Consider the following 16660-nt stretch of genomic DNA (forward strand, 5'->3'; position numbering starts at 1 on the left):
ATACATAGCTAAGCCCAGCCATGGCGGTTTCAGTAGTTGTTTTCATAAAAGATCAAATAGCGACTTCCTAAAGCTAATCAACAGCAAAAACCAACAGCGTCCTGCGCCGCAGACAGTCACCTGCAAACATTTCATATATTCAATATACCGAAGAGCTTTCTTAATAACTGTCCAGGTTTATTCCCTTCCTTACACCCGCTCACTGCCTTATCCGTACCCCAATAACCCCCGAAGCCCCGCCCCTTTCAATTATTTTCTTAGTTGGAAAGTGGAAAAAGTTTCAGAACTGTCTAGGCTGTCTTCCACTTTTGGTTGCTCTCTCATCCGTTGAGTAACTTTGTTTGTGGGACGGTTCAGTGAACTTGAACTCCAGGAAGTGGCACCTGAGCTCACCTCCCCGACGCTTACATTGTTCTCCAAAAACAAGCTGAGATTTTGGGCTTTCCCCCCACCTGGGACTACGGCAAACAAAAAAGAATTCCCCTGGACCCAGCGAGGGGCTTGGAGAGGGAAATTCCTGATGGATTAGATTTCAGCCAATCTGCACATACAAATAGGTGGGAGTGAAGGCAGACCGAAGGCTCCACAGCTGTGCACACCTGAGCGCCTCACCTGTAAGTACAGTCACCCATGGGTTAGGGGATTTGGTGCAGCTACAGCCGCCTATCTGACCACACAGGCTTTTTGTGGAGAGATTGCACAATTGTAACGATAGTTCTGTTACCTGACTGAGGAAGAGCCTGTCCACAAGGCATTGTAATAATGAGGTAGTCGACGACTAAACTTCCCCATACCTGGTCACAGTGGTGCACAACGAGGTTTCTGGGCTTATGTTCTACACTGCAAGACTAAAAGAAGACTAAAGAGAGAGGGCTATGCAAGGTAACGATGACCAGTAAGTCCTTCTGTGTTGCCTATAAGCATCGACATGGCATTTAAAGAGACAGTACACCTGTGTTTGCCTATAGGGAATATAGTATAGTTCTGTAATGTGGCTGTGGTCCCCTATGCAGGTGCAGCAGACCTCGCTGGACACAGAGACAAGCCAGCAGGTCATAGGAGACTGCACCTGATCTGATGTGACGGTGGCCCACAGCAAAGCATATGCAGCGATTCTCTAATAGACCGCTGCTGACTGAAGCAGTAATACAAAGTAGCAGAACGCAGGCAGCCTGAACCCCCAAACCCCCAGTGCTGCCCTAAAGTATCCTGCTGAGGGGCAGCAATGGCGAGGGAGCTAGACGAACACTCATTGTCAAAAACTATCCCTTCCCTAGAAGGAGTATATATATATATATCCACTCATTGTCAGTAACTTTTTCCCGTAGAAGTTGTTGGATGGAATGAAACTTCCTCTGTGATTGTAACAATGATATAAGAAAGTGATTACATATCAGAGCAAAAGCATCATTTATTGTGGAAAACTGACCCCTTATAGGGAGGCTCTACTACCCTGTTGTACCACCTCTAGCTTGGATACAAGATGTGATACAGGTGGCATGGAGGCTCTAGTACCCTGTTGTACCACCTCTAGCTTGGATACAAGATGTGATACAGGTGGCATGGAGGCTCTAGTACCCTGTTGTACCGCCTCTAGCTTGGATACAAGATGTGATATGGCTGGGCATGGAGGCTCTAGTACCCTGTTGTACCGCCTCTAGCTTGGATACAAGATGTGATACAGGCTGGCATGGAAGCTCTAGTACCCTGTTGTACCGCCCCTAGCTTGGATACAAGATATGATACGGGTGGGCATGGAGGCTCTAGTATCCTGTTGGGCTGCCTCTAGCTTGGATACAAGATGTGATACGGCCAGGCATGGAGGCTCTAGTACCCTGTTGTACCGCCTCTAGCTTGGATACAAGATGTGATACGGGTGGGCATGGAGGCTCTAGTACCCTGTTGTACCGCCTCTAGCTTGGATACAAGATGTGATACGGGTGGGCATGGAGGCTCTAGTACCCTGTTGTACCGCCTCTAGCTTGGATACAAGATGTGATACAGGCGGGCATGGTGTCTCTAGTATCCTGTTGTACCGCCTCTAACTTGGATACAAGATGTGATACGGGCAGCATGGAGGTTGTTGTACTGCCTCTATCTTGGATACAAGATGTGATACGGGCGGGCATGGAGGCATACAGGTTATATATAGTATCCTGCCTCATATCTTCCACATTTCCTGTAACTGAGCCTCTAGACCAGCGGTCCCCAACTGCAGTCCTCAGGGACCACCAACAGGTCATGTTTTCAGGATATCCTATAGTAAGAACACCTGTGGCAATGTCTGAGGCACCAATGATAATTACATCACCTGTGCAACACTGAGGAGATCCTGAAAACATGACCTGTTGGCGGCCCCTGAGGACTGGAGTTGGGGAACACTGCTCTAGACCATACCAACTCCTAGGCTGATGAGGTCCCAGATGGTCCCACCCATGTTCTATTAACGATAAATAGGGCAGCCATGGAAATGTGACAACGTTGTGGGGGCTTCCTGTGACCCCCTTGTGTGTGCGGCCGAGCATTATCCTGCTTCCTCTTGCCATAAGGGGAACACATGTGGCTGCAGGATGTCCTGAACATATCGCTGAGCGGTCATTGTACCCCTCATCACTACTAGGGGGGCCGAGTGTCATATGTGATGCCCCCCAGACCATCACACCAGCAGGGGGCAGGATTGAGGCACTCACCCCCCGGGTCTTCAGACACGAACATGGCCGTCATCTGCACTCAAACTAAACCTGAATTTGTGATTGAATACAACTGGGTTCCCCTCTGTAGCATCGACGACACACTGCAAACGGAGGCGATGGTGGGGGGGCAGAGACCGTACATGTAATGGGGCCGTGAGACCAAATGTCCTTCAGCCAAGTGCCTGGAAATGGTTCTGGCAGACACCGGGTCCAACAGAAGCGGGTCCAAAATACGGAAGAAATGCAAATCTTTCCATGATACTTTCTCTCTGTAAGTCCCACTCCTGGTTTTGACTCGAAAAAAACTGATTTCACACTGAGCCCCAAGTGGGCGTGTGAAGGAGCCCCAAGTGGGCGTGTGAAGGAGCCCCACGTGGGCGTGTGAAGGAGCCCCTCGTGGGCGTGTGAAGGAGCCCCTCGTGGGCGTGTGAAGGAGCCCCTCGTGGACGTGTGAAGGAGCTCCACGTGGACGTGTGAAGGAGCCCCACGTGGACGTGTGAAGGAGCCCCAAGTGGGCGTGTGAAGGAGCCCCAAGTGGGCGTGTGAAGGAGCCCCAAGTGGGCGTGTGAAGGAGCCCCACGTGGACGTGTGAAGGAGCTCCAAGTGGGCTGGTGAAGGAGCCCCACGTGGACGTGTGAAGGAGCTCCAAGTGGGCTGGTGAAGGAGCCCCACGTGGGCGTGTGAAGGAGCCCCACGTGGGCGTGTGAAGGAGCCCCACGTGGGCGTGTGAAGGAGCCCCACGTGGGCGTGTGAAGGAGCCCCACGTGGGCGTGTGAAGGAGCCCCACGTGGACGTGTTGAGGGCATCTTCCCTATTTTATTTGTGTTTTATAGCAGATCACAGTGACCTTTAGCCGATACATTGTGCTACATTGTCTGTCCTTCCTACAGGGTGTGTACATTGTGCTGAGGGGATATATTGGTGGTTACATATAATCTGCTTGTCTGTTTCAGTCTCCATTGCCAATTACACCCTGATTAGGTAACACCACCCAGAATTACTCACCTGTGCAAAACTGTATCCGTGGAACTTCCCGTGTCCTTTCCAAACAGAAGAGGAGCAGAAGTACTGCAGAAAGGTGCTACATAAGGGCTCCTTCACACCGGCGATGAGAGACCGAGTGAAATCACAGGATTAGGAAACCAATGATTTTCAATGTTTTCATTCTCATTTGCAATATTTTCACTCCTGCGATGATGAAAAACAATCACAGCAGTTAGAAAGCTGACTAATGCTAAAAGTCTGACCAAGAAGGGCATGACTAACACTAAGAGGGGAACAAAAAGGGGATGGCTAACCCTAGAAAGCTGACCAAAAAGGGGATGACTAACACTAGAAGTCTGACCAAGAAGGCTGACCGGGAAGGGGACGACTAACGCAGGAAGGCTGACCGGGAAGGGGACGACTAACGCAGGAAGGCTGACCGGGAAGGGGACGACTAACGCAGGAAGGCTGACCGGGAAGGGGACGACTAACGCAGGAAGGCTGACCGGGAAGGGGACGACTAACGCTGGAAGGCTGACCGGGAAGGGGACGACTAACGCTGGAAGGCTGACCGGGAAGGGGACGACTAACGCTGGAAGGCTGACCGGGAAGGGGACGACTAACGCAGGAGGGCTGACCGGGAAGGGGACGACTAACGCAGGAAGGCTGACCGGGAAGGGGACGACTAACGCAGGAGGGCTGACCGGGAAGGGGACGACTAACGCAGGAAGGCTGACCGGGAAGGGGACGACTAACGCTGGAAGGCTGACCGGGAAGGGGACGACTAACGCTGGAAGGCTGACCGGGAAGGGGACGACTAACGCTGGAAGGCTGACCGGGAAGGGGACGACTAACGCTGGAAGGCTGACCGGGAAGGGGACGACTAACGCTGGAAGGGGAACCTGGAGTCTCTATGGGTGGAAATACATGGAGGAAAAAACAATAAAATCCTCAGGGGTTTTCTATAGACACTAAATATAACAGAAGTTTTATCCGGCAGCTACAAAAATCCTAAACTGTGGGAAGGCCAAGTTCCATCAGCTCAGAGACGTCCTTAACCTTACTGACTGGGACAATGTCCTCAGAAATAAGACTACAAACAATCAATGTTTAAAAACATCCTAATTACTTACTGCGAGCGGCTCATACGCTTCAGGAATAAAAGACTTAATAATAGGAGAAAACCGATGTGGCTCAATGAAGATGTAAAGGGGCGAAAAACAGCAAAAAGAAAGTGTTTAAACTACTAAAACAAGAAGGCAGCGAAGAAGCACTAAAAACCTATAAGAAAAAGAATAAATTATGTAAATCAGCTAAAGGCAGCAAAGATGAAGACAGAGAGAGTAAACCTAACCCTAACCTGTTCTTCAACTATATAAATAGTAAAAAGATTAATACTGAAAGCGTTGGCCCTTTAATAAATAATGTAGGAGAAATTGTTGAGGTCGATGAGGAGAAAACAAATCTATTAAATGGAAGGGTCACATTACTACTGGTGTACCACAGGGGGCAGTATTGGACCCTATTCTTTTTAATATATTAATAACCTGGTACAGATGATAAAAAACTATGTAAATTAATTGACACAAGAGGGGATGCAGGGAGACCGCAAGAGGATCTGGATAAGTTGGGGGCAGAAAAGTGGTAGATGAGGTTTAACACTGATACATGTGCGGTTCTGCACACGGGCAGGAAATACATGTCACCATTACACACTAATGGGAAACCACTGGGGACACCGACATGGAGAAGGACTTGGGGGTTTTAGGCAACTGTAAACTTAAAGGGGTTGTCCCGCGCCGAAACGTTTTTTTTTTTTTTTTTTCAACCCCCCCCCCCCCCCCCCCCCCGTTCGGCGCGAGACAACCCCGATGCAGGGACTTAAAAAAAAAAACGCACAGCGCTTACCTGAATCCCCGCGCTCCGGTGACTTCTTACTTACCAGTTGAAGATGGCCGCCGGGATCTTCTCCCTCGGTGGACCGCAGGCCTTCTGTGCGGTCCATTGCCGATTCCAGCCTCCTGATTGGCTGGAATCGGCACGTGACGGGGCGGAGCTACACGGAGCCGGCATCCTGCACGAGCGGCCCCATTGAGAACAGAAGAAGACCCCGGCCATTAGACGGCGAAAATTAGTCGGGCTCCATGGAAACGAGGACGCTAGCAACGGAGCAGGTAAGTGAAAACCTTCTTATAACTTCTGTATGGCTCATAATTAATGCACAATGTACATTACAAAGTGCATTAATATGGCCATACAGAAGTGTATAGACCCACTTGCTGCCGCGAGACAACCCCTTTAAGTGGAGCGACCAGTGTCAGGCAGCTGCTGCTAAGGCAATTAGGATCATGGGGGGCATCAAGACAGGTCTATGGGCGCATGATGAGAGCATTATTCTCCCTCTCTACAACTCACTGGTCAGACCACATGGAATATTGTGGACAGTTTGGGGACGGGACTCAAGAAGGACATATAAGAGCTTGAGCGGTACAAAGGCAGACTACAAACTAAAGCAATAACTAGAATGGGTGGACTACAATACCCAGAGAGGTGATCAAAAATGGGATTATTTAGTTTAGAAAAAAGATAGCTGAGGGGTGACCTAATAACTATGTATAGATATATCATGGGACAATACAGAGATCTCTCTCATCATCTATTATACCCAGGACTGTAACAAGGGGGCGCTCCAATAACTATGTATAGATATATCAGGGGTCAGTACAGAGATCTCTCCCATCATCTATTATACCCAGGACTGTAACAAGGGGGCGCTCTAATAACTATGTATAGATATATTAGGGGTCAGTACAGAGATCTCTCCCATCATCTATTATACCCAGGACTGTAACAAGGGGGTGCTCTAAAACCTATGTATATATACATCAGGGGTCAGTACAGAGATCTCCCATCATCTATTATACCCAGGACTGTAACGAGGGGGCGCTCAAATAACTATGTATAGATATATCAGGGGTCAGTACAGAGATCTCTCCCATCATCTATTATACCCAGGACTGTAACAAGGGGGTGCTCTAAAACCTATGTATATATACATCAGGGATCAGTACAGTGATCTCTCCCATCATCTATTATACCCAGGACTGTAACAAGGGGGCGCTCCAATAACTATGTATAGATATATCAGGGGTCAGTACAGAGATCTCTCCCATCATCTATTATACCCAGGACTGTAACAAGGGGGCGCTCCAATAACTATGTATAGATATATCAGGGGTCAGTACAGAGATCTCTCCCATCATCTATTATACCCAGGACTGTAACAAGGGGGCGCTCTAATAACTATGTATAGATATATTAGGGGTCAGTACAGAGATGTCTCCCATCATCTATTATACCCAGGACTGTAACAAGGGGGCACTCTAATAACTATATACTGTATAATAGATCAAGGTTCAGTACAGAGCTCTCTCCTATCATCAATTATACCCAGGACTGTAACAAGGGGGCGCTCTAATAACTATGTATAGATATATCAGGGGTCAGTACAGAGATCTCTCCCATCATCTATCATACCCAGGACTGTAACAAGGGGGCGCTCTAATAACTATGTATAGATATATCAGGGGGTCAGTACAGAGATCTCTCCCATCATCTATTATACCCAGGACTGTAACAAGGGGGCGCTCTAATAACTATGTATATTATATTAGGGGTCAGTACAGAGATGCCTCCCATCATCTATTATACCCAGGACTGTAACAAGGGGGCGCTCTAATAACTATGTATATTATATTAGGGGTCAGTACAGAGATCTCTCCCATCATCTATTATACCCAGGACTGTAACAAGGGGGAGATCTAATAACTATGTATAGATATATCAGGGTCAGTACAGAGATCTCTCCCATCACCTATTATACCCAGGACTGTAACAAGGGGGCGCTCTAATAACTATGTATATTATATTAGGGGTCAGTACAGAGATGCCTCCCATCATCTATTATACCCAGGACTGTAACAAGGGGGCGCTCTAATAACTATGTATATTATATTAGGGGTCAGTACAGAGATCTCTCCCATCATCTATTATACCCAGGACTGTAACAAGGGGGTGCTCTAATAACTATGTATAGATATATCAGGGGTCATTACAGAGACATGTCCCAGTACTACTTTTGCACCCCATATAGCTATGCCCCAGGTATCACGTACCACTATTAATATTGCACCCCCTACAGGATTACTCTTGCACCCCCTATGGCTACGCTCCAGGGATCACGTATCACTGTCACCCTTGCACCCATAAAGCTCCGCCCTGGGGATCGGGTGCCACTGTCACCTTTGCACCTATTCTAGCTACTGTGCCTGATCTCTGGGACTTTCTCCAGCTTCCCATAACTGATAACATTCTGTCTTCACAGCCAGGAGTTGGTTCCCGATGGGCCCCAAGAGGAGAAGCTCCGACTCAGGTAAGAGGAGCACACCTGTAATGTCCTACAGTTACTGTATACTATGGTGTAATGTATGGGGAGACTGACTAGGGGGGCCATGAACAGGTTACAGGACCGCACGTCGGGGGCAGGGGGGGCTCGGCCCAAACTTTCCCCTTCCACCTCTATTACAAAGTAATGATCACATGACTAGTTTTGCCAATGTGAACTGAAACTTGGTTGCATTTGCACAGATAGTGTAATTCGGCCCCTTCCTGCAGCTGCTGCGTGTCCATCAGCCCCTCACCTCAAAAGTCAATGTCCAAATCCCAACCTCTGATTCTGCTATCTATTATCCCTGCTGGCGGCTGATGTTTAGCCCTGATCAGCGACTGCGGCTTCATTGTTTATCGTTGTCTGATCAGCGGCTCAGGGTGCTGCTCTCTTGCTTCCCCATACTTTGCACTGCTGCTCTGCTCCATTGTTACTCATGTAAGATCTAGACTGCTCAACAAGAAGGAAAAGTCGTGGAATTATGGAAATTGCAGGATCGGTAGACGAGTTAATGATATGCAAATGATGAAAAAATGGAAGCAAAATATTCAAAACAACTCGATGTATTCAGTAGCGAGCATGAGGGCCCCGCGCCCTGAAATGTGCGCACTTACACGCCTTGGCGTGCTATTATTGAGGGTATCAATGGTTGTCTGAGGAATGTTCTGCCACGCTGAATGCACTTGGGTGCGCAAATCATCAACATGCGCTGCTGGCCGCTCGCTTTACAATTGCCGACCAATGAGGTGGCAGATATGCTCGATAGGAGACCGGGGGTCCGGGGCGCTGCAGGCCGTGGTGGCGCGGTTACGCCACACAGGACGCTCCCAGCTATGCGAGTAACATGCAGCCAGGATTGTCACGTTGAAAAATGGCTTCTGGGACACTTCAGAAAAATGGCGCTACCACTGGTTCCCTGACCGAATTCGTATAACGCTGAGCTGTTGGTGTACGTGGAGTGAAGACTAGAGGGGTCCGACTACTGTACATTATGCCCCCCCACACACACCACTCTCTCCTTCCCGGGAGAAGGGTCTACATGCCGCTCACTCATGACGTCCTCTTGGCGTTACCCACGTGGTCTCCAGCCATCGTTACATCCGTGACAAAAACGGGACTCATCGCTGAAGACGACCGACCTCCATTGCAGCCTCCATCATAGCCCTTAAGGTTAACGGATCGCCTGTCGCTGGACGTCTGGCCTGTAGCCCAATGCCATGCAAGTGCCTCCTGGTGGTTTGTGTAGTCGCAGCTCGCCAGTTCCATTTTTTTTTTTTTGCAGTTCCATTGAAAGTAAATCGCCAAAAATATGGCGCGCTGCAATTCCTCTTTCTCGCAACATCGTGTAAAATAACGGGCTCTATTTTTGTGCAAGACTTGTGTGTCTCGTAACACGCAAAACTGACATGATAAAAGCGCAGTGTAAATGCGCCCCGATGGTACGTTCCCACAGAATAGCGATGCTGCGCAATTTCCACAAAGTGCGTATCCACAGATGATTTCAGAAGATTTGGCGCTCCTCCTCACCTCCGAAGTCTTCACGCTGACATCCGAGCACCCATCGGCCTGTAGTGAATGGCGCGCTGCTGGTCAGGTGATGCGAAAGTGTCATCTCGCTAGGGGCACAGCGCTCACTGTAGGCAACTGGGTGCAAGGATGGGCTGATAGGGCAAAGACTTCGGAGGGGAGGAGGAGCGCCGAATCTTCAGAAATCGGCTGTGTATAAGGAGCCGTTGTTGAGTAAATCGCTGCCGAAATCTGACTGGGACAATCCCCTCAGGTCTCCTGTCCACACCCCCGAATCCATCCGTGCTCGCGGCCGTGGACGCTCTTCTTACCTGTCCGGGTGCAGTGCGGGTCTACTGCGTTCCGGACAAATCTTCTTTCTTCTACACGGCGGATGCGTGCAAGCATTTTTTTTCAAAACCTCCTGCTTTTCCGCCTATTCGCATCACGTCCGCAGTGTCAGCTGCGAGCGGGCCGCGGATCGGACAGCTTCCATGGACTTCAATGGAAGCTGTCTGTGCGGGAATCTGCAGAGAATGGAGCACGCTGCGATTTTACCCCGCCCCCCGCGCTTGTGGTCTATTGGGGATGCTGCCAGCCTGGTGTAGTCCTTACTGGTGGAAGTCGGAGACTAATGCGTGCCTCCATCCACAACTATAGCGGCGCACGTAGTGCATTGCGGCAGATTTTAGGGACAGGCCTCGCCCCTTCATGCTAAGCCACACCCTCTGTATTGTCCTTCAGTGACCTTCTCACAGCAGTAGTGACCGAATCTGGAATGGTTGGGACACGTGCGCGGGTAGTGCAGTGTAATCTACCGCAATCAGCTGATCGCAGCTTCCCCGCCGCTCCAGGAAACAACCTGAACAAAGTTTACATTGAAAAAAAATTTCTTCCCTTGAAAACTCCCTTTTTTGCTTAAAAAAAAAAACAAGCCTCATATTCGGTATCGCCGCGTTCACAAAGATCTGCGCTGTAAATATATTACGCTTGTCATCCCGCACCGTGAATGGCGGAACAAAAAAAAATGCCAGAACTGCTGTTCATCCGCTCCCAAAAAACGCCATAAAAGTGATCAAAAAGTCAAATGTGGCCTAAAATTGGACCATAGAAAACTCCAACTCGTCCCACAATCAGCCGGACCCGACACGGCGCGGCTGGCGAACAAATACAAATGTCGCGGGTCGAATGCCATGATGCAAAAAGCTTTCTTTTTAAAGCAAAAGTGGCAAAAAATTCGGAATGAGTTTGTTTGTTACGGCCGCAGTCGCACTGACCGAACGGATAAAGTTATTATATATCCTGCGTGCTGGAGGAGGAAAACGGAAAAAAGCAAACAATGCCAGAATTGTGGGGTTTTTTTGGTCAACTGGATGCCAAGAAACACAATAAAAGTGATTAAAAGTCACCTTTAGCCTAAAATGGTCCCAATGGAAACTGCAGCTTGTCCTAACGCCGTCCACAGGGGCCAGTAATCATGTGACCGCTGGCTGCTGCGGTGGGTGCGGCCAGCTGGATATGCGGTTTTAGACTAAGACGGTTGACACGCTGCCACATTTTCGCCTCTGTTTTGTGCCCATGATATAGAAGTGTGACCCGGCCCGACCGCAGGTCTCCATCGTAGGAGTGCGCAACGCTCTGAGTTTGGGTCAGGAGACCCGCGACCACTTATTATGGAGACGAAACTACGGCAGTGTGTCACCGGCCTGATCGTCTCACAAGATTATGGTACAACTACAGATCCCAGCATGGGACTGTTGGGGCATACAGATGGAGGACATCAGCCAGTTGTAGACCGATGGCATGCTGGGAGTTGTAGTAGGTTGACCTCCCGAACCAGCAGCAGCATTTTTCCTCCTAATCATCCCTCCTCCTGGCATTATTCCCCTCTAGAGCTCCTCTCTTACCTGCACTGCAGACTGCTGACCAATCACAGTGAAGGAGCTGCTGTGGTCATGTGACTGTGATGTCATCGCAGCTCCTTCACTGCTATCTACATAGGGGTTATTGATTGCACCAGAATGTCAAAAAGTGTCAAAAAGTCGTAATTTTGAGCCCAAACCTGTGACTTTTTAACAGCTTATGCCAGAGTCCCCATAATAAAGTGTGCGGAGCTTGGAGGCGGGTGGTGCGGCCCCCCGCAGCCCCTCACACAGCCCCTAGCTGCTGTACATTTCTTACACCTAATGAATATAGAGGCCTGTACCATCCAATCCACTGTTTGCGTCTCCTGACGACAATTATTACATTAACCCCTTGATGACGTGGCCCTTTTTTTTCTTCATTTTTTTATTTTATTGTACCTTATAATGTACTGAAAAACATCTAAAAAAGTAAAAGTGGAGTGAAAGAGAGAAAAAACCCAATCTTTGGGGGTCTTGTTTCTAAGTTGTACTCACTGCAGCATGAATGACCCCATGACCTCCCCCTGCGGTCGGTACAATTACAGCGATGCCAAGTTTATACATTTCGCTGCACTGATTTAAAAAATATATATATATTTTGAAAAACTTCTGATTATTTCCGCCGCCGTCTCCTGACCGCCACAAGCTTCTTACCTTCCTGTTGACGTAGTCGTGCGAGGGCCTGTTTTTTTGGGTGTCCTCTAGTTTCTAACCTTTTGGATTACATATGACTGTTTAATCTCTTTTTATTACTTTTTCGTTGGAGACGGCGTGACCAAAAAAGTGTAACTCTAACGTTTTTACGTTATGTTTGAGTCCCCACAGAGGTCTTGAACTTGCGGTCACTCCAGCAGTATAATGTAATACCCTAGTATTGCATTATACCACACTCTGACAGACAGTCACCACACTGCCACGGCATATCTTCACAGGCAATCAGTCAAGGCAGCTCTGGGAGACTTCAGAAGGCCCCCGGCTGCCATGGCAATCTACAGGGTCATCCGGGACCCCCAAACTCCAATCAGGCCATAGCAATGCCGCCATGAGAATAGCTTGTGCATTTATAGGTTTAACAGCAGTGATCAGCGTGAGCGCCGATGCTGGCTGCTGTGGGGGTGTCAGCCGTGATAAGCAGCCAGTCCTCACATTGTACGGTGCGGGGTATCCCTCCATACCAACTCCAAGCCTCCATGATGTAACTGTACAGCCTGGAGCGTGAAGGGGTTAAGAGCAGCGGACGACACAGCGGTCTTATTCCATCTGCCCCGCTGTCTGTGGAATCCAACACTCTGCTTTCCCCTTCCCCCCTGCTTTATACTAAGTGGCATCATAAACCGCCCCCATTTGTGCCCTCCGGCTACTGGAATAGGATTGCAACAAATGTTGCCACTTTTTAAAATGTTACAACTCTTAAAACTATTTAAGTCCCTCCCACCACTCAAACTCCACCCACATTTTTATCACCGCTTTTCCAAAGTGGAAGGAGAGATGCGGCATCTGTTCCTTCAATCAATAGTAAATTTGTCTAAATTGATATCTGAAAAAAAAGGCGCAACTTACGGCAGACCTCTGGCGCAGCGGTAACTTGCGGCAGACCTCTGGCGCAGCGGTAACTTGCGGCAGACCTCTGGCGCAGCGGTAACTTACGGCAGACCTCTGGCGCAGCGGTAACTTACGACAGACCTCTGGCGCAGCGGTAACTTACGACAGACCTCTGGCGCAGCGGTAACTTACGGCAGACCTCTGGCGCAGCGGTAACTTACGGCAGACCTCTGGCGCAGTGGTAACTTACGGCAGACCTCTGGCGCAGCGGTAACTTACGGCAGACCTCTGGCGCAGCGGTAACTTACGGCAGACCTCTGGCGCAGCGGTAACTTACGGCAGACCTCTGGCGCAGCGGTAACTTACGGCAGACCTCTGGCGCAGCGGTAACTTACGGCAGGCCTCTGGCGCAGCGGTAACTTACGGCAGACCTCTGGCGCAGCGGTAACTTACGGCAGACCTCTGGCGCAGCGGTAACTTACGGCAGACCTCTGGCGCAGCGGTAACTTACGGCAGACCTCTGGCGCAGCGGTAACTTACGGCAGACCTCTGGCGCAGCGGTAACTTACGGCAGACCTCTGGCGCAGCGGTAACTTATGGCAGACCTCTGGCGCAGCGGTAACTTACGGCAGACCTCTGGCGCAGCGGTAACTTACGGCAGACCTCTGGCGCAGCGGTAACTTACGGCAGACCTCTGGCGCAGCGGTAACTTATGGCAGACCTCTGGCGCAGCGGTAACTTACGGCAGACCTCTGGCGCAGCGGTAACTTACGTGATTTCTATGTAGATATTCAGGATTTGTCAGGGTGATGGAACCTGTGGTTTATTTTCAGGCGAGCAGATCATCAAGCAGGGATGCCTCATCAAGTCTCCACCGTTCTACATCTTTAACAAGAAGGTAACGACTTCCACACGGCTGCTACATAACGTGTGCTGCGGGTCTGTAGAGCGTCTGGGGAAGCCGGGTGACGGGTGAGCTATGGTGATCAGGGTCCCCACATGCCGATGGAAGAAGGGATCCAGAAGGCAACAGTTGTTTACAGTCACCTATAGAATCAGCGCAGGTCAGAATGCCGCGACGGCCCCGAACACATTAGCAACATTGTAGCAGCTCGCCGCTGCAGACACCAGTCACAGTCTCAGGCCTCATGTCCACGGGCGGGTCAGATTTCACATTCGGGAGCCCTCAGCGGAATCCAACCCTGTGTACCTGTCTGCAGGCGGCGTCCGTGCGGATCTCTATTCTTCCGGGACATCCGCACTGTGGACAGTCCGCCCGGCTCGCCGTCAGACATGCGCAGTACAGATTTTCTTTAAATCCCCTGCTCTTCTTGCAGAACCCGTGGCCTGTACACAGTGTCAGCTGCGGCGGGCCACAGATCAGATGGCTTCCATTGACTTCAATGGAAGCCATCCATGCGGGAACCGCAGAGAAATAGAGCATGCTGGGATTTGCTTCCCGCATTAAAAGATCCGCAAAACAAATCCGCATGCTTTAATTCAGTTGCGGACGCCAATGCGTCTCTATGGGCGGCATGACTTGCGGATTCTGGAAATCATATCCGCCCATGGACATTGGGCCTTAGGCTGGGCTCACATGAGCGGAAGTTTACCACGTATTACGCACGTTTGGTATTTGCAGGCAATCAAATAAATTGCAATGCGCTGTTTTGCTCACATTTGCGTGTATGCGTTGTGTAATACGCGAGCACAGAAAAGAGCGCAGCATGTTCTATCTTGCTGCATATTGCATACGAGAGCCCATCATTCTCTATGGGTGGGTAATCAACGCTGTAGATACACATCTACATTGTGGCGGAAACTGAAACAAAAACCCGGGATGACCGCGTGCGTGAGATACACTACCGTATCGCTGCCATATGCCGGCTCCTCAGCGGTAAAACCCTGTGTGACTGGCGCATATGGTCATGTGAGCCCGGCCGTAAGCTAAAGCAGATATACGTCTCTTAGTTATATGAAGCCCCTTTATTCACATAGAGTCTCACTAATTAGTATCACAGTCCCCTTCGTGGCTCCGTGGCTTCGAGCGCACACGACAGCCGCCCGGTAGACACTCTAGTCGCAGTGTTATCGGCCTTCACTGCGGCAGCCGCGCTCCATGCATCCAACTAGACTCCAGTGAACATGATAGCCTTCCTCCTTGTAGAGGGTCGGGCGCTCTGGGCACCTTCAGGGGGTACATTTGTTTTTTTTCTTAAATGCCCGTACTTCGGGCTGACGATCACTTTTGCATTAGGCGTTGATTAAACATTTGTCTTCAGCAGCTTTTACATGTCGCTGTAGTGTGAGGTCGCGCTTACACGGGCGGATGTGTATTGCAGATTCCAGATTAGCCCGGCCTTAATCTCAGTAGGAGATCTGCCGGTGGAGCTGGACTGGCGGTCGCTCTTCAGCCCTCGTCTCTCTATGACCACGACAAAGTTTCCCTTCAAACAGGCGAGCATGATGGCGGCCCGAGAAACCCTGTGCGATATCGCGCTTGTCAACGCGTGTCATTATTGCGGATGAGAGGCGTTTTTCATGCACCTCGCACCACTTCTCTTAAATTCCCATCCTGCGGCGCTTGTTTCACGTGCGCCAGCGGATCAGCAAGTGTTTCCCATTGATTTTAACAGGACGCATCCCATCGCAGTCACACGGCACGCGGTGTGTCTGACCGACCCATTGAATACAATGTGCGATGAACATGCAGGGATTTGTTCCCCCCCTCCCCCAGCATCGCTCATCTGTTTGATTCCATTCAAAAGAATGAAGTCCCTATTCACACGAGGTTTGTGCGCCTCGTAACACACACCCCCTACGGGATCACCGATCGTGTCAATGTAGCCTGAAGGGGCTTTCAGACTTAATGATTATCGATCAAAAAATCATTCAAACAAGTGAAAGTGAATGAGAATCATTCAATCTAAACGGGAACCAACGACTCAACAACGAATGAGAATTGTTTGCTTTTCGCTCGTCGTGCGTTTTATCATCATTGGCTCATTCGCTTAGCATTCAGTTTAAACAGCGCTCATTCAGTCTCTCACATTCGTTTATATAGTGACCGTGATCGACTGATTGATGCTCTTCTGAATGAGCCACAGATGTGTCTGCCTAAACAGGCTGAACCGGAGCGAACGGATTAGCAAAGACGTCACTCACTTGTTCGCTCATTCAAACGAGAATCGGCTCGTCTACCAGGGCCCTTAGATGCAGTTGAATGATATTTGATGGCATGTGGAGGAAACTCATTGCAGCAAATCAAACTTTACTAAACAGAACATTATCTTTACATTTCAGCGCTCCGCAGGGGGGTAAATACTTAAATGGCACTTGTAACAATTGTCCTGCTAGTAACTTACCTCTATCATTCCCCTCTAACTACCAGCACTCTCGGTACTGTAGGTTCACCACCCTGGAATAGTCTAACTGGGCCCATGGCCCAAAAGAAGGCTCAACGACCTGAGCTCTAGCAATGTGACGGTCTCCCGGTTCTCATTGAATCATAGTAGAGACCTGCAGGGAGGAAGCAGGGGATGCCAACAAACCTGAGGCACACGGGAAGAACTTCATCCCAGCAG

The 16660-nt window shown here is 49.7% G+C and overlaps 1 protein-coding gene across 5 annotated transcripts in view; it reads left to right on the top strand.

Annotated features, from left to right (window-relative positions):
• The first annotated feature begins 349 nt into the window (after nucleotides 1–349).
• PLEKHS1 (pleckstrin homology domain containing S1) overlaps nucleotides 350–16660 on the top strand; it is a 55414-nt gene continuing 39103 nt past the window's right edge. The window contains exons 1-3 of one of the 5 annotated variants that reach the window (XM_066601471.1): nucleotides 350–614; nucleotides 8062–8109; nucleotides 13910–13974. In XM_066601471.1, coding sequence (XP_066457568.1) covers nucleotides 8079–8109; nucleotides 13910–13974 — 96 coding nt within the window. In that variant the 5' untranslated portion in view covers nucleotides 350–614; nucleotides 8062–8078. Of the gene's footprint in view, nucleotides 615–649; nucleotides 896–8061; nucleotides 8110–13909; nucleotides 13975–14030; nucleotides 14141–16660 lie in introns of those variants that run through there. The other 4 variants (XM_066601470.1, XM_066601468.1, XM_066601469.1 and 1 more) reach the window with 4 other exon arrangements.

The sequence above is a fragment of the Eleutherodactylus coqui genome, chromosome 4 (genome assembly GCF_035609145.1).
Source record: "Eleutherodactylus coqui strain aEleCoq1 chromosome 4, aEleCoq1.hap1, whole genome shotgun sequence".
In the NCBI taxonomy this organism is placed as follows: domain Eukaryota; kingdom Metazoa; phylum Chordata; class Amphibia; order Anura; family Eleutherodactylidae; genus Eleutherodactylus; species Eleutherodactylus coqui.